Genomic DNA, 25,928 nt, shown 5'->3' with positions numbered 1-25,928 from the left:
TTCAATTAATAGTTCCTCAACCAGCCAAACAATTATCATTTTATCCATAAAGACTTGTTGAGAAACTATTACATGTTTCCTTGAAACCAAGGTAAATATACCTATGATGGTTTTTTGAGCAAATTACTCATAAAAAAAAGAAAAAAAGAATATGAGGTTAGACTGACTTTTCTTTGGTTATTGAGACAACAGAAGCAGTAACTGCACAGAAAAAGCCCACTACAAAGATGGTGTTCAGTATATTTCTGTTGAGTGAGTGAATGAATAAGCTGATCAGAAAGTTTCATGCTGCATTTTTCTTGTCCATTCCCCTTTTCCCCTTCATCATCCCCTGTAGCTATTCGTTAGATTCCTTTATCCTTCTTTTTTTAAATAAACAGTTTGAAAGTGAATTTTCCAAGTTTAGGAATTAACTAATAGCCAGCATTTTTTAATTATCATAATGAACACAAATAATCTTCCCTGTGTCACTTATATTTTTCCAGTTCTTGACTCAATAACCCAGCAACAAAAATACATGCACTTTTCTCAGTGTCATTTTTAAATTCTAGAATAATAAAAAGTAATCCACTAATTTTACCTAATTGCTATTTTAAAAAGCAATTCTTATTTATCTTAGACTTATATCTATAACATTAATGATTCCATTTTATTGGAAGAATACCCACTGAAGCATACTTTGAAATTGGTGCTTGCTTCTTTTCTCAATTTCTATATGAATATACAGAAATACTGAATTAGAGTAGAACCTGGTTACAGAGGGTTAAAAGCAAAAAAAGTACTGTGAGAATTACAGAATAAACTTATTTTGGTGTTATAAAATAAATGGCAAATTAGAAGTATTGATGGTGTGTGAATAAAAACAAACAAAATTAAATTTTTTTTCATAATTAATTCATGGAATAAAGGTATTGAGTGAAACCAAATGTCTGAAATTCACCACTTCATCACATTAATCAAATATATAACATGTCATCTCTGTGTACACATGGACTGGGAAATCTATCCAAAGGGTGAAGCATAAAAACTATTAGAAAAACCTCCAGCCTGCACAGCCTTTCTCCTTAATTCCTCATCATTCTAGAACGTTCCAGCGGCACTCACCCTCTGGGCTGTACTGCAGATGGCTGAGTAACTGTCCCTTGTGCCCTGCAGGTGAGCGTGTATATTTTGTTTAAGTTTCGCTTGAAGGTGATCTACACATTGGCTGATCAAATTGTCCCCTTTGGTTTTAAGGTCATTCAAACGGTCTTCAAAACCAGCAATTTCTTCCATCATTGCCTTCAAAGATGAAACAAATAGGCAGTTCTCATTATTCCATTTTTAGTCTTTAAATATTCTATTCACCAAACAGAAAGTTTAAGATCAATCATTTCACTGTTTAATGTGCTTTTAAAAGGGTTTTGCAATTTGTCTTGGTATCAACACAATAAAATAAATGTCTTGGTGTCTTCCTATCAACACATGAAATAAAAAATGTATACTTTCAGAGATTCTCCAATGAGAAGGTTTAAGGAGTTTAATGGATTAAGTTATACAGAATGATGAGACAAGCTTTAAGAGTGAATTCATAAGACTGACCTCAGTTAGAGATCTGCTCCATGGTAACATTACCAGTGAAACAGACGTCCATACATTTCTCAACTCTAGAACATTGCAATTCTGGTATAAATTATATCTCTGTGATGTGCTTAGTAGCTCGCTCGTGTCTCACTCTTTGCGACCCCATGGACTGCAGCCCACTGGGCTCCCCTGTCCATGGGGATTTTCCAGGCAAGAATACTAGAGTGGGCTGCCATGCCCTCCTCCAGGGGCTTTTCCCAACCCAGGAATTGAAACCAGTTCTTCAGCAAGCAGGAAGATTCTTTACTGTCTGAGTCACCAAGGAAGCCCTGATTTATATCTAAAATAGCCTAATTACAATTTAATTTAATTAACTAATGTCTAATTTATCTAATAATATACCTGATTTATGTAATAGCTTAATGTCTAAACTGTAAGATCTAATTTACATCTAATATTTATGTTGATAAAAATAAAAATAACATTTACCACTTAACATTTCTTAAGCACCTACAGCCCTGGGACTGCATATGAGCCCTGCTAAATATTTATTATTATTGTTTAAGCATAGAGAGATTATAAAACATGTTCAAGGTCACACAAGTAGTAAAGGGCAGAGCCCTGGCTTTGGACCTGTCTCTGCCTGACTCCAGCTCATGCACTATGCCTGACCATTCTCTACTGAGCTTTCTCAGAGGTCACTTAGAGAGGGGGACCCAACTTTTTCAAGCCAGGTTCTAACTTCCTTACTGCAATACAATGCTAGTGACAAGTGACACATTGCGAAGCTTCCTAGGCTAACACATCAATATATCTAAGGGAAACCACAGTCCTCCAGCAGTGGAGGTTCACCGCTTTTTTCCCAGTGGTGCTGAGTTAACAGTTATTATACATGCCATATTGAAAGGAAGCATTTTTCTTCAAGCTGGAATGAACCACCACATCATGAGGTTACTGAGGCTGTTTACTCAGTGCCAAATAGACTATACCATGTCATTAATTTTCTGTTCACATTTGCTAAATAAAATTTTCTCCTACAGATCTTGAAACCTGGGATGGTTAACTGGTTTTTCTAAGACACAGTAGTAGATGTTGACCAAATTACAACCAAAATTCAGTTTCCCATTAAGCTTACCAAAATAGCTTCATAAAGTTGTGAGCATATGATATCTGTCATTTGGCACATATGATTACTAAAAAAATACATATTAATAAAGATATGAACATCACATATTGGTACTGTACTTTGTGGTCTACAAAAGACTTTCACATATGTTATCTTCTCTGATGAGCACAGTGGTTATGTAATGGGACTGATGTCATTATCATCCTTTACAGAGGAGAAAAAGGAGGCCCAGAGAGGCTAAGTTCCCCTAACAAGCAAGAAGAGACTTTGACTAGAATTTAGACTCTTTGACCACTATGTCTGTATCCTATTTTTGGCTGTACTTTTCTAAAATAAAGATAATTTCTCTGATAAATTACTCCATATAGATTATATTCTGCAATTAAAAGATAAAACTATTAGCTAGGAAATATGCTACAATGTGTTCAGAAGTTGAATACCAGGATTCAGCTGTTGCCCAGTCACTTAAATATTAAATTGAACTGTTCTCAACTATCAGGCACTCTCGGGACTCAGACCTGAGTCTTTCGGTACAGTCATTATGATCCAGAGATTACCCCCGCCCCCCAACACACACGGCATGCCTGTCCAAGCCGCCGTGTGCTCCTCAACTCCTGAGAGACCAGGCCCACCTTGTGGCGGGCCAGCTGCTGGGTAACCGTCTCAAGGCTGCTTGTCTCCATGAGGTCGGGCGCCACCAGCCTCCCCGACATTTGCAGCAACCACTTTTCCACTTCCTGGAGCTCACTGTTGTAATCTTCATGGTCTCTGACTTTCGCCTCAAGACTGCAGACATGCTCCTGTGAAGCCAGGTGCCTGTTAGAAGTGACTTTCCAGCCAAAAATCTACTCAAAACTTTAACATTTTTAAAATCCCAGGGCAACTCAGCGAGTAGGTAGACTTACACACATCAGAAAGTTACTAGGGACGGAAAACATACACACACACAGAGTTGCTACATCATTTAAAGAGGCCCACCTGAATGAAAAGGAAAAATACTGACCCATAAAGTTAGTTAAGTTGCTCAGTCATGTCCGACTCTTTTGCGACCCCATGGACTGTAGCTTAACAGGTTCCTTCCATGGAATTTTCCAGGCAAGAGTACTGGAGTGGGTTGCCATTTCCTTCTCCAGAGGATCTTCCCCACCCAGGGATCAAACCGGGGTCTCCTGTATTGTAGGCAGATGCTTTACCGTCTGAGCCACAGTCCTCAATTTTCTGACAGATAAAATGGAGTCAAGATGCCCTTTGGGGCAAACACCACAGTTTTATTGTACTTCTGATGTCTCCATACCTTTGCTGCCCTGCAGAGATCCTGGTAATCGCTTTGAAGCTGATCGATTTTGTCCTTTAAAGTAACATCTTGCACCAGCTCCAAGAGGGCTTCGCCTTTCTCTCTTACCGATTTTACTGATGGTTCATGGGACAGCACTGTTTGTTGAAGAGACTTGAATTACAAAGAAAAAAACAAGAGCCAGCTCATTCATGTGATCAAGGAGAATACAGACATGCGCTGCCATATATAAGATGATCTGTCTCAAACAAAGATCTGATATATATTTTATAAATCAATACATGTAAAGCAATAAAGAGAAAATGACTTTTATGACTTTTTTGACTTTCAGTAAAAGTAACACATCAAATAGCCCTCACACATGCAGAGAGAAGTATAGTGAAGAATTGTATTTGGCTGAATTCAACATAATGCATATTGCTGGCTTCCACCTCATTCCTTTCAGCAGAGAAATAAATCTTCATGTTATATGAAGGGAGAGAGGTGTTATCTTTTGATTTTGAATCGTGAAGTCAATTGCCCCTTGAGTTGGATGTGAGGTTTGGGAGACAAATTCCAGTTGCAACATTGCTGTGACAGCCTTAAAGTGCTATTTAAATATATCAATATCAAGAACTCAGGGAGAAGAAAAAAAGGAGAAGCAGTTGTGATTCTTATATTACACTTTCAAAGACACACTATCCGGCCTGGCAGAAAAACGAAGGACAGGAATAGACATATTGGCTGGAGGAGGAGGAAATAGCTTCCACCAGGAAAAGCTTTGAGGTAAGACATCACACTGTAATTCTTAAAGACTATCACTAAATAATTTGGGTCAAATTTTAAAAGCAGACTATTCCATATATAAGCTTTAACAACTGTTTCACAAATTTGAGCAGGTGAAATATTTGTATCTATAGCATGTATAGCAATATCTATATCACCATATATTCTTTCAAAAATTAATTTCTAAAATGTTTTGCGTATAGTTGGTTAATTAGAATTTATTTTCTTAGGAGTATGAAGTCTCATTTGGAATTTACCATAGATCTGCTTATAGGCTTTCTGTACCAAAAGATGAAGGAGAGACTCTAGATGAAACAGAGAAAATCTAGAGGTGTGAGATCCTGATGCCAGGAAAGTTTATCTGAAGGATCCATGTACCTGGATCACACTGTCAGAATAGATCTCCATCCACTGATACAACCTTTGAATATCAGACAAACATACTACCTGAATGGAAAAATAAGGCTGGTGTAGTGTATGTGCTTAGTCGCTTCAGTCATGTCCAACTCTTTGTGACCCTACGGACTGTAGCCTGTCAGGCTCCTCTGTCCAGGGGATTCTCCAGGCAAGAACACTGGAGTGGGTTGTCATGCCCTTCTCCAGGGGATCTTCCCCACCCAGGGATTGAATGCATGTCTTTATGTCTCCTGCATTGGCAGGCAGGGTCCTTATAAATCTGCACGCCCCCTACCAGTAGAACAGGCATGCTAAAGACCTCTCTTCTCCCAGCACCCACTAAGGGTGACACACACAGAAATCACATCCCTCCAGTTCAGTCCTACATGATCTCCCCACGCATCTGTCAGTAACAACACACTACCTTGTATTTAGATAACTGAGCTTTTTTCTCATATAACTCCATTTTGGGTTCTTCAGGACCATGTAGGATATCTCGGTATTCTGCTATCCACTGAGTCAGGGCTTTGTATTTATCTGAGAATTCCTTTGTCAAATGAAGGCCTTTCTCCAGGGTGTTGTGCTCCTTCCGCACAGTGCTGGTCAGTTCCTTCAACCGCTCCACGTGGTCGTGGATTTCTTTTCTTAAAGTCTCTGCCTCATCATCTTCCAAGTACTTAAGAGCTCTCTCTCCTTTCTCTCGGGCTGATTTGAGCAAACTCTGGCCTTTCTCCATGTCTTTTAGCAAACCCTGAGAAAGAATGGGAAGAAATATAATACAAACAGACAAACAAATTCAAATTGGTTGGCATTATGTCCTTTCTTTTAAAGAAAAGCCTTGCAAGTGCCATTCTGGAGTTCACCAATTTCCCCTTACCATATGTTTTTGAAGTTTATAATCAGATTTGGCCCACCAGCAATCAGGATGGAAGATTATAATCAGATTTGAAGTTTATAATCAGATTTGGCCCACCAGCAAAGAGAAGCCTCTTTACTTCAATATAGGTCTTGTTAAAGTCTTGATCAGCACATCATTTCCAAATCAGAGACTTAACGGAAGAACTTGGTGCTTTTCTCATCCCTAACAGAGCTCCTAGAGATTTGAGCTAAAACAGGACTACTGCATGGTGTCATGAGTTCTAGATTTTTTTTTCCCAATATTTAGTGTCAAACTGGAATTAAGTTAAGAATTTTGTGCACAGTCGTGTGTACGTCATTGGGATGACATCACATCGTAGGTAAATGGAAGGCAATCTTTGGCTTAAAGCGATCTTAACTTGGAATTTAGAATGAAGTGAGGAACCAGGGGTCACCAACCAGACTGGGCAGGGAGGAACATACATCCTCCCAGTTCTACGCGGGAGATGGGAACATGTTAGTGAAAGAACGAGCAGTCGGCAGACAAGTTTGATATTTGTGTGCCTACCTCCAGCGCCTTCATTTTCTTCCCCATCATCGCTTTATCTACTTTATCAATTTTGGCGGCCACATTCTTGAAGTTTTTATGAGTAGAGCTGTACCAATCAGAACAGGAACTTAGGGATAACTCTGATTCCTCCAGACTCTGGATCTCTTCTTCCAGGAATTTTATTTGTTCCTTTGAAAGAAGAGACAACATGGAATAAGCGAATTAAAGACCTGTGTCTGTGCCTCTCTTGATCAACATGCGCCTTCACTGGAAGTTAGGGAAGGAAGAACGCCTGGCTCGTGAAGTCTGCTGGCCCACGCTGAGCCGGGGTGGCCCGCTCACCAACACTTGGAGGAGCAGCGCTTGGTATCTGGACGTCAGCTGCGTGGCCTGGCAGCCCATCCGGCGGCTCGCGTGCCTCTCGTCCAGGATCTCCTGGGCTCTGGCTCCCACTTCCTCCACTTCATCTCTGTATGCGGTGATTTCTTCATGCCACTTCTGAAATGACACCGTGTGGGAGCGGAAAGTTAAGTCTGAGGGATCCTTAAGTGAGACAAATATTCTGTTTAGTCCCTAGGTCCCTAAGTCACAACCCCATGGACTGTAGCCCACTAGGCTCCTCATGGAATCTTCCAGGCAAGAATACTGGAGTGGGTTGCCATTTCCTTCTCCAGGGGATCTTCCCGACCCAGGGATTGAACCCATGTCTCCTGCATTGGCAGGCAGGTTCTGTACCACTGTGCCACCTGGGAAGCCCTATTGACAAATATGTATATACATATCTTCTTACTAGAAAATGATTTCTATGAATGCTTAGAATATATTTATTCTGTGTATAATTTTGAATACACATCATGTAAAACCTTCATAAAAAATTATAATAACATGATAAAACTGCACACGAGTTTGAATGCTTTTCTGTCTGTATTACATATATTTTATCTTCTGTTGTACTTAGATAAATTTTAAAACAGATGAATAAGGAAAATGAATTCCAAAGGCCTAAGCATAATTTTGATCATGTGCACTGAATTTGCATAAAAATGTAGTACATTAGAGCAATTTCAAGACACAACCATAAACTTAAATTATCTCCAACACTAGTATTCATGTATCTTTACCAAGCAAGGTAATAAAGTGTGGGAAAAATATAAAATACTTCATTAAACTATATTCTATTATCAACAAAATAGACTACCTTAGGATTCTAATAAATAATTTCTCATAGAAGATTGCTCCATTGTAATTTATATCAAATTTCTTGCAAGTAGAAAGAGATTTTGCAAAATCTAAACCTTGGACCAAAATTTATTAAATAGTTGAATAAATGAACTATGCAAGGCAACTGCTACTTTGACAAACATCAGGAATTCACACCAATAGTACCTTCATCTGATGTAACTGTATCTCCTTGGCAGCCCGGCTAGACTGACGTCCAGTTCTGAGATTCACTTTCTCCTCCGTTGTTTTCAGCCACTCATCTACTTGCTGAAACTTTTGTTCCATCAGTCTCAGTTTGTTGACCACATTATTGAACTGTGTTCGGGTCTCCGACAGCCTCTGCTGGTAAGCCTGCCAGTCCTGCCGGAGGGACTCGAGAGCCCGGTCCTCTGTCTGTGGGATGCCTGACGGTATCACCTCCTCCCTGGCGTGCAGTGCTGAATTCAACAGTGCCTGCCCCTCTGCGCAGCGTACCTGGAGCTCCTGCAGGGGAAAGGCGTGGCTGTTACACACCTCGTTCACATTTCACACCCGCACAGGTGATCATGTCTCACTCAAGCCAACCGTGCCCTGTTGAACTTCACGTTAGGAAAGAACAAGGTGATTCCGACAAAAATGTGTACCTAACACTGAACACTGTTTCCCAAGTCAGGAGAGAGATTCTGAAATGTTTCCAGTTAAAATAGTCAAACTGCACACACACGCACACACACGCACACACACAGATACACACATAGCGAGAAGTGTTTTTCTCAATCATGTTAGAGGCAACCTCTGAAATCTGGCTTTTTAGCTTGGAGGCAAAAGCATGGTGATTAAAGGATTATTGTTTAGTCTAATAACCTAAGAGTTTTGTGGCCCCTAATCTGCTTAAAGAGCCTAAGTCTTCTTGCTGTGACATTGAATTTGATACTGAATGGGATCAGAGCTCCACTTTTGGCTGAGAAAAGAATGATAGACCTTTTTTCTGCTAAGGAGGGATTCTTACTCTTTATTGAAACTATTCTAGGGAATGTGATTGCTAAGAGAAGTTGGCCCTGGAGGGCACAGGGCATATAAACCTGCAAGGCTGAATTATCGCACCTGCCCATCAGTTACGTGCATGCATGCTAAGTCACTTCAGTGGTGCCTGACTCTTTGCAACCCCATGGACTGCAGTCCACCAGGCTCTTCTGTCCTTGGGATTCTCCAGGAAAGAATACTAGAGTGGGTTGTAATGCCCTCCTTCAGGGGATCTTCCCAACCCAGGGATGGGATTCATGTCTTTTATGTGTCCTGCATTGGCAGGACGGTTCTTTACCACTAGCAGGCCCTGGGAAGCCCCTGCCCATCAGGTACTCCTAGGTACAAACATATTTCCCTCCACCAAAGCCTAGTCCCAGAAATGCGCCCTACAAATTCTGTATGAACCCAGTTTTTAAGAGCATCAGCTATTTTTGATAGGAAAATCATACTCCTAAAGGTGTTGGCAAAACACTATATCCTTATGTTACTTGATCTGATCATCCAAGGTTGAAAGGGGCCAAGTCAAATCCCACCAAAGTGTTAAAAGTACCATCACATTTATTTAGAATACAATATTATTTTAAAAATCTTTAATACTAATGAAATTGCTGATATCTGACAACTTTTACCTACAGAAATAGCAATCTTCTATAGTTCAGACTATAGATACACTTTCCTCAGCTATGATAGCACTATAAGAATGTTGTAATTGGAAAAGAAGGACAATTTATATGGTAAAATATTAATCAAAATAACCACAAACAGAAATTTTATTCCAAAATTAAAAAACAAAATTTAAAGCTAATTTTATACAATCTCTTTCCTTAATTCAGGAGTTGACAAACTTTTTATGTAAAGGGCTGGATAGTAAATATTTTAGACTTTGTGGGCCATACAATCTCTGCTGAAGCTACTTAACTATGTAACCTTGCCATCTGTGGCATCAAAGTAGCCAGAGATGCTACATAGATGAGCAGGTGTGTCTACATTTCAACAAAAGTTTATTTAAAGAACAGATTCCGAGATGCAGTGTACTGATCTGTGCCCTAGTTAACCTCATATATCACCCTTTCCCTATTTTATAGCAGTTTTCACTATTCTACAAATCACTACTGTATTAGAGAAATTCTTATATATTTCACACTTCAAGGATTTATTCTGAAGGGGAAATATGGTCCAATATTTTTTTTTTAATGTATTTAGTTTTATGTTTTGGCTGTTATGTGCAGCAGAGGGGATCTTAGTTCCCTGACCAGGGATCGAACCCACAGCCCCTGCAGTGGAAGCGTGGAGTCTTAACCACTGGACCACCAGGGAAGTCCCCAGAGGTACTAGCTTAGAATCTGGTTTCAATATTTTAAAAATCTGTATGTTCTATGACCCAAAATTAAACTGTCGATGAATACAAAAGGAGCCTGGTGGACTATAGCCTGCCAGGCTCCTCTATCCATAGAATTCTCCAGGCAAGAATACTGGAGTGGGTTGCTGTTTCCTTCTCCAGGGCATCTTCCTGACCCAGGGACTGAACCTATGTCTCTTATGTCTCCTGCATTGGCAGGCGGGTTCTTTTTACCACTAGCGCATCCTGAGAAGCCCAAATACAAAATAATTTTAAATGTGGTGCACACTGCTGGCAGACCCCCAGATCACTAAGCCAGTGGTGGGGCATTAGGACCGTGAAGGAGTTCTGGTGTGCAGTGGGAATATCACCATTCTCCACCACCAGCTTTGGCCTCTAGTGTCTCCCCTCCTTTATAAAAGTTGTGGTGACCCAAAACAAGACAGTGTCAATAAGAATTAATACACAGTGAAATAGAGGTTGGAGTCCGGTTTAGGTTTGAGCCAGAATAACGTTGACGGAAGTGACATATTTTCTTCTGGGACAGGAGAAATATCTGCTGATGACAAGTGACTTCTTGGCCCAGTTCCTCCACAGAAGTCTGGAGAGCTTGGTATTTGCTTGCCAAGAAAGTCTGCAGTGAATGCTGGAAGAGGTCATAGACAGAAAAGAAAGCCCATTCGGCTAAGATAAATTATAACAGCTAAACCTAAGAGACCTGGATATGCTATTATTAAAAATAAAATGGATGAGATCCTTAAAGAAGCTAATGAAACTATGAGCCTTCCAACTTCTATTATATATTTACTTCACGAATGGACTACTGTTCAAGTAAGATTTTTCTCCCATATCATTTAATCCTTCCTCAGAACAGTGCTGGAGAGAAAACTGAGTCAGGGAAGATCTTCTCTGCTCAAAGTCATCCAGGACCAGGTCTCACCATGAATCAGAGTCTGAACTTCCTAATCCCAACCCTGCACTCCTGCCATTATTCAGTTCTTCCTGAAAGCCACTGAAATAGGCAGAAATGTTATATGTCAATGACCATCTCAGTCCTGCTTTTCCACCGTATGCAAACACTGGGTAGATCTTGCCGAATCCTGAACCACTTCCAGTGAGGGCTGACAGCGGTCAGTAAGTTCTAACATGGAGCTGTCTTGTCGGCCTTTCTCTCCATTCTCTATTATGTGTCTGGTCTCCTCTTCTTGGGAACCCCCTGATGGTTGCCTACTGCTTTAGGTAGGATTACGGGCTCTCTCTGACGCTCCCATAAGATCCCCAATAATAGAGTCATTCTATTATTGTCCTCATCACATTGTTTGTAATGATCCATCAATGGGTCTGAACTTCTTTAAAATGCAAGTTCTTTGAAAGCAGGAATAATATTTTAATTACCTTTACCTGTAGTAGCAATAAGTCAATGGGTTAGGACCACTTTACCCATGAGGTTTACCATCTCGCCCTAAATAACAGCCTGCTTGCCTGAGTACTGGTACTTTTCTTACCTCCTTGTATTCCTTCTTCTAGGTCTCTGACTCTAGGCCTGTATCCTCAACAATGTGGGTGATTTGGGTTAAAACCAAAGGACCTACAATGGTGCCACCAATTTGAATTTGAGAAGTGTCACATGCTACTGACTCCTGCAGCTGTGTCCCACATCTAATTCAGTCCTTTAGGGAGCAACAGGTACCTGTTAACACCATAAATTAGACCACTAGCCATTCCTATCAGAGGCCACCCTGTAGCTGGACAAAGTCCTCAAGTCCCAGTCCTGCTCAGTCTGAACTACCTACCAAATGATTTCGACTAGCATACACTACTGAGGTCCCAGAACACTCTAGATCAGACCTTACTAGGATGTCACTTAATATCTATCTGCTACTTATAGGCTTTAAGGTCATAGTGACTTCTCACTTAAAATAATGGTTCCATATTCAGAATGAAAAGTCCTTTGTTTTACGATGAAGCAGACTTTACCTGAAGGTCCCGCAGCGCCGTCTCATGAGTGTGTGCATCACCTTCAAGAACTGAGTATCGATCAAGCTTTTCTTGCTCTTTCTCCAGCCAAGCTTCAAATGCCTTCAAGTCTCTCTGATACTCTTGGTGCAGGCGAACTAGTTTTTCCGACTTGGTTACTGCTTCCTATTGTTAGCATTTAAGATGATTAAGGTGGGAAAACGTTACTGCATGCAGTCTACACAGACTTAAGAATTCACTTTTGGTAAATTAGAAAAGCATGATTATTAAATCATCAAAACATGAATCATTTCCTAGAAGAATAAAATGTCAAGATTTATGTAAGAAAAACAAAAAAACCAACATCATATGAGTAAAAAGTGAAAGTGAAAGTCACAGAGTCATTTCTGACTCTTTGCCATCCCATAACTGTAGCCTGCCTGGCTCCTCTGTCCACGGGATTCTCCAGGCAAGAGTACTGGTGTGGGTTGCCATTTCCTTCATCAGGAGATCTTCCTGACCAGGGGTCGAACCCGAGTCTCCTGCATTGCAGGCAGATTCCTTACCAACTGAACCACCAGAGGGGGTCTTAAAGATCATTTCATTGAGTTAACTTCTTGATCTCTGAATTCCTTATGAAATGTAAAATGGATATTCCAAAAAGTGAATTAACTTTGTCATAAAAATACATTTTTGCTAATGAATAAAACTGAAACTTTCATATTGTGCCCTGAGTGAGAATTTGGATTCACTGTAGATTCAGTTTTCCATCTACTCTAATAAAATAGGCTGTGCTCTGGAAAGTTCTTTTTATTTTCTTTGTGAGATTTAAGCAAAGAATGATAAACATTATCAGCGATTATTTCCTGCTTTAGAAAATTTTCATCACCAGACACATGAAGATATTTATGATTCTGCCTTATGAAGCTCCCCCCAATTTTTTTTCAATAGGTACATTTGGAGGACTTTTTAGTTGAGAACTATTTTCCTCCAATAACTTTCATATCTTAACATTAGTTTAGGGTTTTTGTTTGCTTTGCCAGTAGAGTAGTCTAAGTATTAAAATTCATTTTGTTTTTTTTGTGTGTCCTATTTGCTTTCACAAGCCTGTCATGCCCCCAAACAGATGAATCTTTAAATAAGCACAGCTCCAAACACCGCTCTTCCAGTGGGTCTGCGTGGAACACGGTGAGCCGTACCTTCGTCCGCTCTCTGATGGCGCCATATCGTTCCTGCAGGTCCTGGAATTCTAACTGGGTGACGTAGTGCTCCGTCATGCCAGCCCCCTTGACTTCAATGGTCTCCAGTAAGCTGCCGTGACTCAGCACTTCCTCGTTTAATAACTAGAGAACATTTTTTTAAAAAATAAAGGAATTACTGCGTATATCATCAAATCGATGTTAACTTGTAAAGTTAGGATATTTTAACTGCATAGCTGACAAGTGATCTCAGGTTATCTATCTGTTAGTCTACACTCTATCCACCATCTATCTCTATATAGATATATGAACGGTGTGTGTATTTGATATCCGGCCCAGAACTTCATCTGAGTAGACTTGGAAACCTCAATTTTAATTTGTCCAAAAATTGGCTCCTGAGCACTACTCCATTTCCATCCATGCCCAGCCACCACCAAACCTCCCTCCCCTCGGTCTTTTTGTCAAACAGTAAAATGCTACCATTCTCACCCAGATGATCAATTCAGAACACTGGAGTCACCCTTTGTCCTTCCATCCATGATGAGATCCTGTTAGTTCTATCTCTTCACTGTATCCTGACATGTGTCCTCCTGTCTCCTTCAAGCCCCCTAGCCCCTGTTGCTATCATCTTTTCCCTGGACTTTTGTAATATTCTGCCAGGCAGATTCCCTGCTCCCGGTTCCTGCCCTGTTCCTTTGTCCACCTTTCACACAGCAGCTTGAGTAATAAAAGGCTTTAAGATTCTAAAGGGGATCATTTTCCTCTCCAGTTCAAAACACTGATTATCCTCCCCAGGCTGTCAGGATCAAGTGTGAAATCCACAGGCTTGGATCCTCATGACAGCGTGAGATCAGGTCCCTGCCACCTCCACCACGTCATCTGGCAACACCCACCCATTGAGTCTCTGCTCCAGCAACAGAGACTGGCTGTTTCTTACAGCTCCCTTTTATCCGACCCAGGTTCTCTCCTCCCAGGGGCTATGGACATGTGGATTATCCCATCTGAAATGGTTCTTTCCCACCTCCTCCCCAAACTGATTTCTCTGCACTGAATTCCTTAGGGCATCACCTCCATCTCCTCTTTCAAGAAGCCTTTCCTGTCTGCTCCCCTCCCCGCCCCCAACTCCACGATGCCCATATCCACGCTATCCCAATGACTCCGTCTCATCACACAGTGTTTTCTTCATCTCACTCAGCACCAGTTATAATCATTTACTTATTCAATCATTCTCGAATGAGTCCATGTGCAACCTCCAGAGTGCAACCTTGGTCTGTTTAATTTACCTAGAATCAAGCACAATGCCTGCATGTAGCAAGTTCTCTGTAAGTATATGGTGACCAGATGAATAATATAGTAAATTAAGTAATAAATCATCATAATAATATGATGAAGTCAAGAATTATAATTATGAGAATTTTCAGATGCAAACAGCAGACCCAGAAATGTTAAGTGGCTTGGCATAGGTCATGCAAGGCCATTTAGTTATTCAGCTAACTTTTACTCAGCATTTGTTCTGTGTGAGAGAGCCATGTGCATAGGATAAGAAGAAAACTAAGCAACTTTACCCACTGAGAGTGCAAGCAATGTAAGTATAGAGTCTATAACATTCATCAAGAGATGAGAAAGACAGAGAACAGAAGAACTAATTAAGCCTCCAGTGGTGGTGGTTCAGAGCAAAGATGGGGGCTTCTGAACTAATTCAGAAAGGTAAGTACAAAGTGGCCAGGTACAAGGGTAGAGCTAAGGAAGATATGACAGAAAAAAAGTTTTACTTCCTAAGGATGAACAGGATGAAGATATCAAAAGTTATTTGTAGTTGTTGTCTAGTCACTAAGTCATGTCTGACGCTTGAGCGTCCCCATGGAGTGGAGGTCACCAGGCACATCTGTCCGTGGGATTTTCCAAGCAAGAACACAGGAGTGGGTGCCATTTCCTTCTCCAGGGGATCTTCCCAACCCAGGGATCGAATACACATCTCCTGCATTAGCACTTCACCACTAAGTCACTAGGAAAGCCCGATTAAAACATACTACAAGTTGCCAAACTTCATAAAACATAGGTCTATGAAGTTTTCCTGGAAAGGGACATTTTCACTCACTAATAAAATAACCACAAACACAAGTTTGTTTAAGAAGCCATTAGAAATTACAGTAAACTCGCCCAACAGAGCTCAGCTATGTGGACGGCCCTAGCCTATAGATGGGCATGTTTTCGTACGTGCTTAGTTGCTAAGTCATGTCTGACTCTCTGAGACCCCATGGACGGTAGCCCACCAGGCACCTCTGTCCATGGGGATTCTCCAGACAAGAATACTGGAGTGGGTTGCCATTTCCCTCTCCAGAATGTTTTTGTATAGCCGTGGCAATGCTGAAGCAGAGGCAGAGGACAAATCGAATGTGAAACCCAGCCCCACCTTGGCCTTCCCGAGAGCTGCTGTTTTCTCCCGCAGTTCCGCGAGCTGCCTCTCGGACTCGTTCAGGCTGGCCTCCACGCCGTCCATCCAACTGGAGAACTGTCGAACATCATCCTGGTAACTTGTCCACTTAGAAAGAGCTCCTTCAAGTTGACTGAAAGGTAATTGAAAGGACAGTAATCTACACTGAGAAGCCGTCTACATGCAGTCTATCTGATCTCTTATCACCACGTCTGCTCTGTCCACTTCCCCGGCAGGAAGCCCACAGATCAGGTCAGGGCAGGCTTGAGGGGGGGCTGAATGGTCACAGCTCATCAAAGCCAAGCCTGGGTCTCTGGAAAGCACAGCTTTGAGAAGCAAAGGATGGTGAAGTCCAGGCTGACAGGTGGAGAAATGGGACAGGGTATAAAGCCTGGAGTCAGTAACCAAGTCACGTGAGACACTGGAAGAGGTTTGAAGGCAAAAGGAGAGATGCCCCGAGCAAGGTTTTCCTGGAGCCAAGACTCAAGGCCATAAGAGAATCGATATTTAACTCCGCTAGAGGAGAGAAACAAAAAAGGAATAAAAGACAGGAAACTGACTCATGGCAGTTTGTTTACAAACATTCCCGCTTCACCGCTCCCCACCTTTGCTCTCCATGGGTAATTTCCAGAGAAGCTCTGTCTTACTCTGGCTCCCAGAAGTGCTTTTCGGGGTGGGGGGTGGGGGGTAAATTCCAGCCCCCACCCTTTACTGGTTGCCCTGTCTTTCTCGGCTCTTTCCCACCACCCACTGGTGTTTTCTGGGGCTACTTCCTAAGTAAACGGTTTAGTTTTTTTTTTTTTTTTCTTTTTTTTTTTCATGATTGGACCTTTTTTTTTTTCCATTTATTTTTATTAGTTGGAGGCTAATTACATCATTGCAGTGGTTTTGTCATACATTGACATGAATCAGCCATGGATTTACATGTATTCCCCATCCCGGTCCCCCCTCCCACCTCACTCTCCACCCGATCCCTCTGGGTCTTCCCAGTGCACCAGGCCCGAGCACTTGTCTCATGCATCCAACCTGGGCTGGTGATCTGTTTCACCCTAGATAATATACATGTTTCGAGTTTTAACTAATATATCTTCACAAGATTAAACATTTATTTATCCTGTGGCTTTTTAAGCAGTGAACACCAACCTGAAGAAACATGTAGTTATAATTACATAAAAACACAGACATGGTACTGTAGGTCAACGTAAATGCAAGGTTGCACCTGGCACTTTCTTTTCTTCCAAGAAGAAAAAAGAAAAGAAAGGAAGGAGGGAACGAAGGAAGGGAGGAGGCAAAAAACAAGGGAGCAGGGCAATAGAGAGAAAGAAAGAGACACAAAGAGAGGATGGGGGAAAGCCTGGACAGTGTGTTTCGGAGCCATTCTATAGATCTTTCAGCCATGACTTGGCAGCAGCCCTTCGGCCTCACTCACCTTTTACAGCGAACTGCTGCAGACCAAAGGGAGGCCCACGTATCCTTCACACTCGCCAGCTGCAGCTGAATGGCAGGCACGCCTTCCGGGGAGGCGTGCTGAAGGACAGATTCCCCTCTGGTCACCACCATCTTCATCTGGATCTCTTTTTCCTGTTTCACTGATAACAGAGCCTGTAAAAGCCCACACAGAAGTCCTTTGGCATCTGTATGTTTCACATTGCTAGCTTTAAATATTTCAGAGTCCCTGTGGATAGCAGATGGCCTGCAGTCGTGTTGAGCCCTGGATCCCTTGGGTTGATCAGGAGGAGGCCAGGAGAGTCACTGGCTGATGGTGTCAGGAACCAGTAACCAGTTACCAGTCACCCACTGGCCTCCAAGTGAGCCTGGCCTTTCAGATCTTTATTATTCTCTGAATAATCCCTGGTTTCCACTGAAGTTTAAGTTTACTGTTTTTCAGTAAATGAAAAATAGACAATAGGATTCCTAAACTCTCAAAGGTCAGAGGAGGAAGAGCTCTATAAATGTTAAGGCCTCTCGTACAACAAACTGAAAGAAATAAATTCATAGTCTATATTAATTTATACATTTCAAGTTCTTCACAAGCACTATTCTTTTTCTATATAACTTGAATTCAAAGTTATGGCCTAAAAGGTAAAGCTTCATCTCTCTCCTTCATCTGGAGCTTGTCCATCCCTGTGGATTCAGTTTCAGCCACTCCTGGCCACCAGCTTCTGCCGCAGCAGAAAGGAAGTGCTGGCAGCAACTCACATACCACACACACCACTGGTTTTCTTCAGCTTTTGTTCACTGGGTTCCATCCTCAAGTCTCAGGTTTTCTGAGAAATCTGTTCCAACTCAACACCATCCGTCCCTGCCCAACTCTGGTCCTTCGTGTGCCCACAGCTCCATGAGCACGCCTCCACCTGCTATTACTGTCTCCTGTGCCTCAGCCTGCAGTCTCAGACTATAAAATCATGAGGACAATGACCATACTTCATTCATTTTTCAATCCTTGGTATCAAGATAGAGTGCCAGTCTCCTAGAAGACACTCAGCGTATAAATGACAGGTGAATGAATGTAGAATGATTGCCTTACCGCAAATGTAAACTCATGTTGAACGAATTTCTTATGATGGGAGAAGAATGGACTAACTGATACAGGCAGGCAAGTTAATTGAACAAGACGGGAAATGTTTCTGCCTGATAAAATGTTTCATTGAAGTATTTTCTCAGAATAGATATATCTGATATCATTTGAAACTAGCCTATTCACTGGCTATATCAAGCAAGTAACCACCTCTGGGTTGTTATTTCTTGTTTAGTAAAGTATTGATGGGAGAGCATATCTGGGCTCACATGATTTGGGAAAGCTTAGGCAAGGCCTCCCTGTGTCAACAGGATCGTATCAGCAGAGTATTCTTGGATTTATTTTTTTCTTTTTAATATTTTGTTATGTATTCATTTATTTGGCTGCATAGAGTCTTAGTTGTGGCACGCGGACTCTTTCGTTACAGCACACAGATTCTCTAGTTGTGGCGTGCGGGCTTTTAGATGCTCCGCGGCATGTGAAATATCAGTTCCCTGACTAGGAATCCACCCAGTGTCCTCTGCATTGCAAAGCAGATTCCAAACCACGGGACCACCAAAGAAGCCCCCATTCTCGGGCTCCTTATCACACCAGGCAGGCGGAGACTTGAGAAATTTTGAGAAAAACAAATTCTGTAAATCAGAGACATTTGCTGTAGAAGACACACCTCAAGCTTGAGCACCCTGCTGTCCAGCACACTCTTGTCAGAGGTTGGGTGGCAGTAAGAGTCCAACATGTGGACCGTGTCCGTCATCCAGTCCTGCAGGTCTTTAATTCCCAGGGAGAACTGACTGTGTTCCGCAACAATCCTATCCAGTCTTGACACTTTCTCCTAGAAATGACAGAGACCGTCATCCAGCTGTCCCTTCCATAGAGGCTTCACAGCCTGCAGCTACACAGACGGCAAAGCTAACCCCTGGTCCAAATAACTAATCAGCCATAGGTTCATACTCTGCACAGATATGATAAAGGCTGTATTAATCTGTGAGATGGGAAACGGCTTTCTAAAGAGTAAAAATATGAGAATAATCAGGTCAAGAAGCAGAAAGGTTACAATGACAATTTACTGCCCCTCAACATACTTGCTACTCTTCTTTATGACAACTAGGGATACTTTCAGAAATTTCATTAATTTATTCCTCACACCTTGTCTGGGAAACCCACTGAAATAGTTTCTGCTTTTAGATATCATATTCGGCTCAATACCACATACCCACATGACCTACATGATAGCCAATTCTAAAAAAAACAATTATCTGAGATCTTGTAATACTCTTAAATTGGGACTGTAAATGTGGTTTTATTTATTAATTAAAGCTAACATCCAACACAATGAAGATTTTATGAATATAATTTTCAGCACGTAAAGCATTTGAATATCTGTTGATTTTTTTGGCACCTAAATAAATACAAAGGAATAGAAAGATGGTCCTAATTTATTCTAGATTTTCTAAATTTATGCCAGATTTTCTAAAAACAAAAAAGTAATAAAAAATTAGGTGTAAACATAGTCTCTTCATTCCCAGGCTAATACTATATGACTGTCTCAATGATGTTTTATTGGGGATGCAAACAGCAGGCCAAGAGCAAGCCCACACTCAAACAGGCGAAGCCAAGTTCCAGCAGGTTCCCTATATTCTCAGATCTGAAATGCAAAAGAGAAATATAGGGAACAAACATCACAAGGCCATAAAATTCAAGGTGGTCTGGCCCTCTTTAATTCAGGATGGGTCTGCTGAATGCTCTAAGTGAGGTCACTGTGGGATATTATTTACTTTTTTTCTAAGTTGTTAGAAAAGAGCTTTCATCCGTAATGGGAATCATTGCCAATTTTGAGCTCTGCTCCAGACTCTGAACTGAAACTCTCAATCAACGCAGCTTTGATGACTATGTAAAAAATATAAAGAATTGAGACAAATGAAAAAAAAAAAAAACTAACCTTAAAACTCACTTTTGCTGAGTCCACTAAAATTTAAAAACTGCTTTGAATTTCTGTTTTTATGAAAGTAACTTAATCTGTGTATCTTTAGACCCAGTACTCTGAAGTCTGCCTTCTATTTATGCTTTGAGTCTTCAAAATAAGAGCTCTGGGGAACCATTTCAGGACTAAGGGGAATACTTGGTGTAACCATAGAGATGGGAAGTCTCTTGGATGTTTGAAACCTCCCTTGCTGTTTTCAGACAAGCACGTTGAGATGACGCAGCACACATGTTTGGCCGGGGTTGCAAGGCTAGGAAGAACGCTTACACGCCTGAGCCCTGCCCGTGGGGCTCCGGGGCCCCGGCTCTGCCACCAGGACACACACTCACACACAGCACATGGCAGGCGTTACCTTTGTTACATTGCTTAGCGCTAGATACTGAGAAGACAGCTGCGACACCCGGTGCATAAAGCTCCTGCTGGCCGCCTGGCCCTCCCACAGCTGCTGAGCTTTCTCTTTCAGCCTGTGGAGCTGAGGCTCGTAGCAGTTTATTTCCTCAAGGACAGACTGAAAAGCAGAAGCAAGTCACGATTAAGAGGCTGGGGCAGAGCACACGGCAGACAAAGCTTTGGCCCCAAGACCGCGGAAACAAACGCTGGAGAGTAACAGACATGGCCCAAAGGCGTTATTATTTCCAAGCTACACACAATGTAGGGCTCCAGGACCGGACAGATTGCACCTCAAAGGAAAGCAGGAGCTCTGAACTCAGGAAAAGGGTGCACCCAATCTCAAGACAGCATCGCCTCACTCCAGGGTGCCCCCAAGCCTCTGATCTGAATGCGTGGTAGACGAAGGAGGGTCAGACCAGCCTGGGGCGCATCACCTGCAGTTTCTGCTGTTCTCGTCTCTTGGCTGGCAGATCATACAGGCGACTGCTGCTTTCATGCACCATCTTTTCGGTTTTACTCAGCCAGTCCTGCACAGGCTCAGCGCTTACTTCAAAGTCCTTCATTTGGATCTTCAGATTCTATGAGGTTTTAGATAGTGTTAGGGACCAGAGGAAATGTTAATAATAAGTCTAGAGTCTTTTAATTTCCTCATCCATAAAATAGAAATATGGTGATGAAGACTAAACACATTAATACATGCTAAGCGGGCACCTACAATAGCACCTAATAGATGTTCACCTTCACTGTTTTGGCAGCTCTAGCCTCTCTCTTGAACGTCACACATGTTCGCTGCTATTTTCCTGGCCATTACCCACTGGTTATCTTGCAGGCCCATCGAATTTAATATATATTAAATTGAATGAATTTCTCTATTTCTTCCCAAACCACTTTTTCTACCATATTCAAGACTCCCCTAATGGCATCATCATTCAAGCTATTTTCCAAATGAGAAACTAAAGACTTAAACTTTAATTTCTCCTTCCTCGATCCCCTTGTTAAGTCAGTTATCAAATCCTGCCATGTTTTCTCTTAGAGAGAAATCCCTCATCCATTATCATTTATTTAATTTAGGCCCTTGTCTCTCTCATCTGGACCATTTTGAAAAGCTTTCTCTGGTCTTCCAGCTATTTACTATTTATCATTCTGGCCTACATTATGGCCAGAGAGTTGAGATATTTGTCTCTGAAAGACGAGTAGATTCTTCATTCAGCTTTTTTAAATCTTAGAATTAAGCCCTAGTGTTCTAAAGCATTCATTGTATGTAATGAACTAATGTCTCTTCTATGCATCTAGAATGGTATGGGTTATGCTGCAACCTTGGCAAAATTGAGAAAATAAGTGCTGTTTTGGGGTTCAGAAAAGGAATACTATCCAAGAGTCAAGGTCAAATTGTTTAGTACACAAGGCATTCTACTATCAGCTCCTAATCTTCATCCTTGGTCTTATCTTTGTTGCTCTTCCCACAAAATTTCACTTGAATGCCAAACATCTCAAAGTCTCCCTCAAATAGTTGACATTTAACAACACCCTGGCCCTGTACACTCACTTCCTTCTAACTGAAATGCATGTCAGCCTCAGCAAATTCAAAGAATGTTTAGTTTCCAGATTCAGTTAGAAAGTCGCCTTTCGGGATACCTTCCTTGATTTCTCCAAACAGAGTCAGTTTCATCCTTCTTTGAGTGATTCCCACACCCTGCGTATACCTATATTATATTGCAACCATCTCTTTGTATACTGTTTCCCTCTAGAAAATGAATTCATTTCTCTAGAAAATGAATTCCCTGAGGAGAAGGAACGGTTAACACTTTCGTATTCTTAACATAGTGCTTGGCACATAGTAAGTGCTATTATGTGTATTAATGTGTGTATTCTTAATTAAAGTGAAGGAAGAAAGGAGGGAAGACAGTAAGGAAGGGAGGGCGATAGGCAGGAAAGAAGGAAGAAGGAAAGGAAAGAAAGAAGGAAGAAAAATAAGAAAAGCAGGAAGGCAAGCAATTCCTGACGTACTACTGGACATTTCTTGAATGAGGTAACCTCATTATCTGTACTATATGCACTGCTTTCGACAGGAGATGCTCAGGCCACAGTGCACTAATGATCCCTGCAGGGTTGAGAGCAAATTTCTAGGCAGTGAAAGATGGTTCTCTTATCTATGTCAGATGCGCAACTGTGTCCAACTCTTTGCGACCCCATGGACTGTAGCCTACCAGGCACTTCTGTCCATGGGATTTTACATGCAAGAATATTGGAGTGGGTTACCATTTCCTTCTCCAGGGGATCTTCCCAACCCAGGGATTGAACCCGTATCCCCTGTTGCTTCTTCATTGCAGGCAGACTCTTTACCACTTGAGCCGTCTAGGCCTCTGCAAAGTGGTTATTACTCTCTATTGCATGGAGGATGCCTGCCACGAAATAATAGCCACTATTACAGTAGAGAATGACAATGGTCTCTGGTTAGGGAAGAACTGAGGAAACATGCATTTTCTCTTCCCAGATATTAATTCTCTATTATTAGTTTTCCATCCTTCATTGATTATGGCCATAATTAAATTAAGGCTCTCTCCTGCTAGGAAGCATTTTAGAAAGAAAAAAAAAAAATACTTGCCTGACTCTTAACTTTCCTCTAAGAGAAGAGTTGGTACACAAAACAAATGATTTCAAGAAAAAAATAATTGCATTATGGCATAATTATGTTATGATTATAGTAAATTCAAATTATGCTATCCCTAGATAAAATAAAATTATTTTGTCTCTCTGCATGCTGAACTCCTAAAATCTACTATTCAGTACTTGGTATCTGCATTAGTTATAATATTCTGTCTCATCCATAGCATTTTTCAGCCCTGCATGGATATTTTTGGTCCATTCTCCTAGAGCAGCTTTCACAAGTGAGGGATTTCAAGTAAAGATTAAATAACATTGCCTAAAACTTAAACCAGTTGTTACTGGTGGGCTGGTATATGGGCAAGCCTGTGATAACTGCCTCTATCATGCAAGAAGCTATTAAATTCCTCAGTGAGGTTCACACTTCAACACTGAGGTGATTCTTAAGGTTATCCGGTTATCCAGTCATATTCAGAGAAGGATGACCAAAATCTCTGACAAGGATACCTAGATGTACTGGATGTAATACATTGAATTTTAACAACAACAACAACAAATAACACAGAACGTGTCCACATGGTTGGCTATCGTATACCTCCAGAGCAGACTCCTTTTGGTGGAGATTCGAATGAAAATTTTTCCAATCTTCTTTTGCAGTTGCCATTTTGGCCTGGATGCCACTAGCTTTCTCTTTGGGCAACAGAGTACACAAAAGTTCTCCTTTAGAAAGCATCATGTTCAGCTTGTGCTGTCCACTTTCACTTTCTGACAAAAATTCCTTAAAGAAGAGATTAGGCACAATAAAAAGCTCTATACATGAAAATACATGAATTTCCTACTTATTTCTCAATAAAATCAAAGAAAAGAAATAAACAATTTTTGTTGCATATATTAACTGACTAAGATTCTTTTACCCTATTTGTTCAATAATACTCTTATGCGTTAGTGTATTATGTATGTATTGTATTTAATAATAATCTTATGTAACTGTTACAGGTATTGTGAAAATTAACGAGAAAATCTGACTAGCATGCTCAAGCTCAATGATTCTCATATACAAAGAGCTTTTATTATCTCCTAAATCCCTATTAATATATAAAAATAGCATGCATTTAGATGAACGGACTAGTTTCTTTTCACCTACACATCAATTGTTTCAAGCAGGGATTTACTTGAAATCTGAGGTTCTTGAGCAAAACTTTAATAGCCTTGTAATAATAAGACCTAGAAGTCAGTGATGCACACTTGGTCATTTAGTCATGTCCGACTCTTTGGGACCCCACGGACAGTAGATTGCCAGGCTCCTTTGTTCATGGAATTTTCCAGGCAAGAATACTGGAGTGGGTTGCCGAAAATCTCCTCCTCAGGAAGATCAGGGGATCTTCCTGATACTGGGATTGAACCCGAGTCTCCTGCACTGGCAAGTGGATTCTTGACCTCTGAGTCACCTGCAGGTACTGTTATTACATATTTTCTTTTTTGGCCATATGGTTTGTGAGACTTTGGCTCCCTGACCAGGGACTGAACCCATGCATGTCCCCTGCAGTAGAAGCACTGAGTCCTAACCACTGGACCGCTAGAGAATTTTCAGCACCATTATTAGAATTAATTGATCACACTCTTACCTGTATTTTCTGAAGACTCGTTGAAACTTCATTGATATTTTGAGGTATGTCAAAGCACTTAGCAGTTGTGATCTTTGCGTTAACCAACCACTGTTGGAAATCTTTGAAGGCTCTCAGAAATCTTTGCTGTAAAATCTGTTCTTTATTCTGACAGCCCTTGGAAGCTTGCAAACAAAGACTGGAACCATGATTTGAAGCATTTAATGGGAGAAAAAATGCGGTCAAGTAGATCAAAATAATGTTCCAGAAAATCAACAGCTCTTAGTATGTACTCATACCATTTGGTAATATATTTAAAGATTAATTTATATTATTACTGAACTCACAACTTAACAAACCTCTGACTTCTTATTTGTGTAAACATATTTTGAATGCCAGTAAGGTTTATGCTCACCAATTATACTCTTTAATCAAGCCAGAAACTTTTCCGCTGTATGTACTCAGGTCTCTGGAAAATTGACAAAGCTCATTCAGTTGAGACTTGAGATTCTCTGTCTGAGGCTCTGCTTTTTGTAAAGCATCCAGTATCTCCTATCAGGAAATAACAAGGCAGAGAAGCAAGTGTTTAAACTGGGTAATTTCTACATCCTAGTATCATACATGCATAAATCACTTAATAAATTCTTACTGAAGGAAGAACCAACACAGTAGATTCAGTAAAGAGATGAGGTCTATTTTCAGGATTCCCCCTGGCAGATGATAGCCCTTAGTTATTTTGCGTCTTTTTCTAGGAAGAGCTAGGTTCTCAAGTATCCAGCATTGCCGGATAGTCAAATGATCAAGTGGTCAAGTAACTTAAAGTGGAACGAGAAAAAGAAAAACAAGAATAGCCTAAATTGTTTAAAAACATTCTGTCTAGGCCATTGGAAGATGTGCATGGGTATATACTGTTTAAAGGTGAAGAGAAATCATTTCAAAGCAAAGCAATACTAATTTTGGATTAAAAAATACATGTAGCAACTGAATTTATGTAGTATATATACAATTAACTTTTGCATTAAGAATTTCTTATATTCCAGGGTCTAATTTAACTAGTAATTTATTCCTTTCATAGTTTCATTCATCTAGTCATCAAATATCTGCTAACTATCTGGTATGTATCAA

General features: G+C 40.9%; 1 protein-coding gene across 1 annotated transcript in view; it reads right to left on the bottom strand.

The window, feature by feature from the left end:
* SYNE1 (spectrin repeat containing nuclear envelope protein 1) overlaps positions 1 to 25,928 on the bottom strand; it is a 483,739-nt gene that overhangs the window by 222,969 nt on the left and 234,842 nt on the right. Inside the window, 17 exon segments of the mRNA XM_070461436.1 lie at positions 1,105 to 1,281; positions 3,322 to 3,489; positions 3,984 to 4,136; positions 5,569 to 5,895; positions 6,571 to 6,741; positions 6,895 to 7,050; positions 7,939 to 8,256; positions 12,095 to 12,259; positions 13,273 to 13,416; positions 15,686 to 15,839; positions 17,136 to 17,308; positions 18,892 to 19,056; positions 20,558 to 20,713; positions 21,030 to 21,173; positions 23,795 to 23,977; positions 24,825 to 25,002; positions 25,219 to 25,355. Of these exon segments, the coding sequence (XP_070317537.1) occupies positions 1,105 to 1,281; positions 3,322 to 3,489; positions 3,984 to 4,136; positions 5,569 to 5,895; positions 6,571 to 6,741; positions 6,895 to 7,050; positions 7,939 to 8,256; positions 12,095 to 12,259; positions 13,273 to 13,416; positions 15,686 to 15,839; positions 17,136 to 17,308; positions 18,892 to 19,056; positions 20,558 to 20,713; positions 21,030 to 21,173; positions 23,795 to 23,977; positions 24,825 to 25,002; positions 25,219 to 25,355 (3,069 nt within the window).

Source organism: Odocoileus virginianus, chromosome 34, assembly GCF_023699985.2.
Source record: "Odocoileus virginianus isolate 20LAN1187 ecotype Illinois chromosome 34, Ovbor_1.2, whole genome shotgun sequence".
Classification (NCBI taxonomy): domain Eukaryota; kingdom Metazoa; phylum Chordata; class Mammalia; order Artiodactyla; family Cervidae; genus Odocoileus; species Odocoileus virginianus.
The sequence above is the reverse complement of the archived record's forward strand: the minus strand, read 5'-3'. Positions and strand labels throughout refer to the sequence as shown.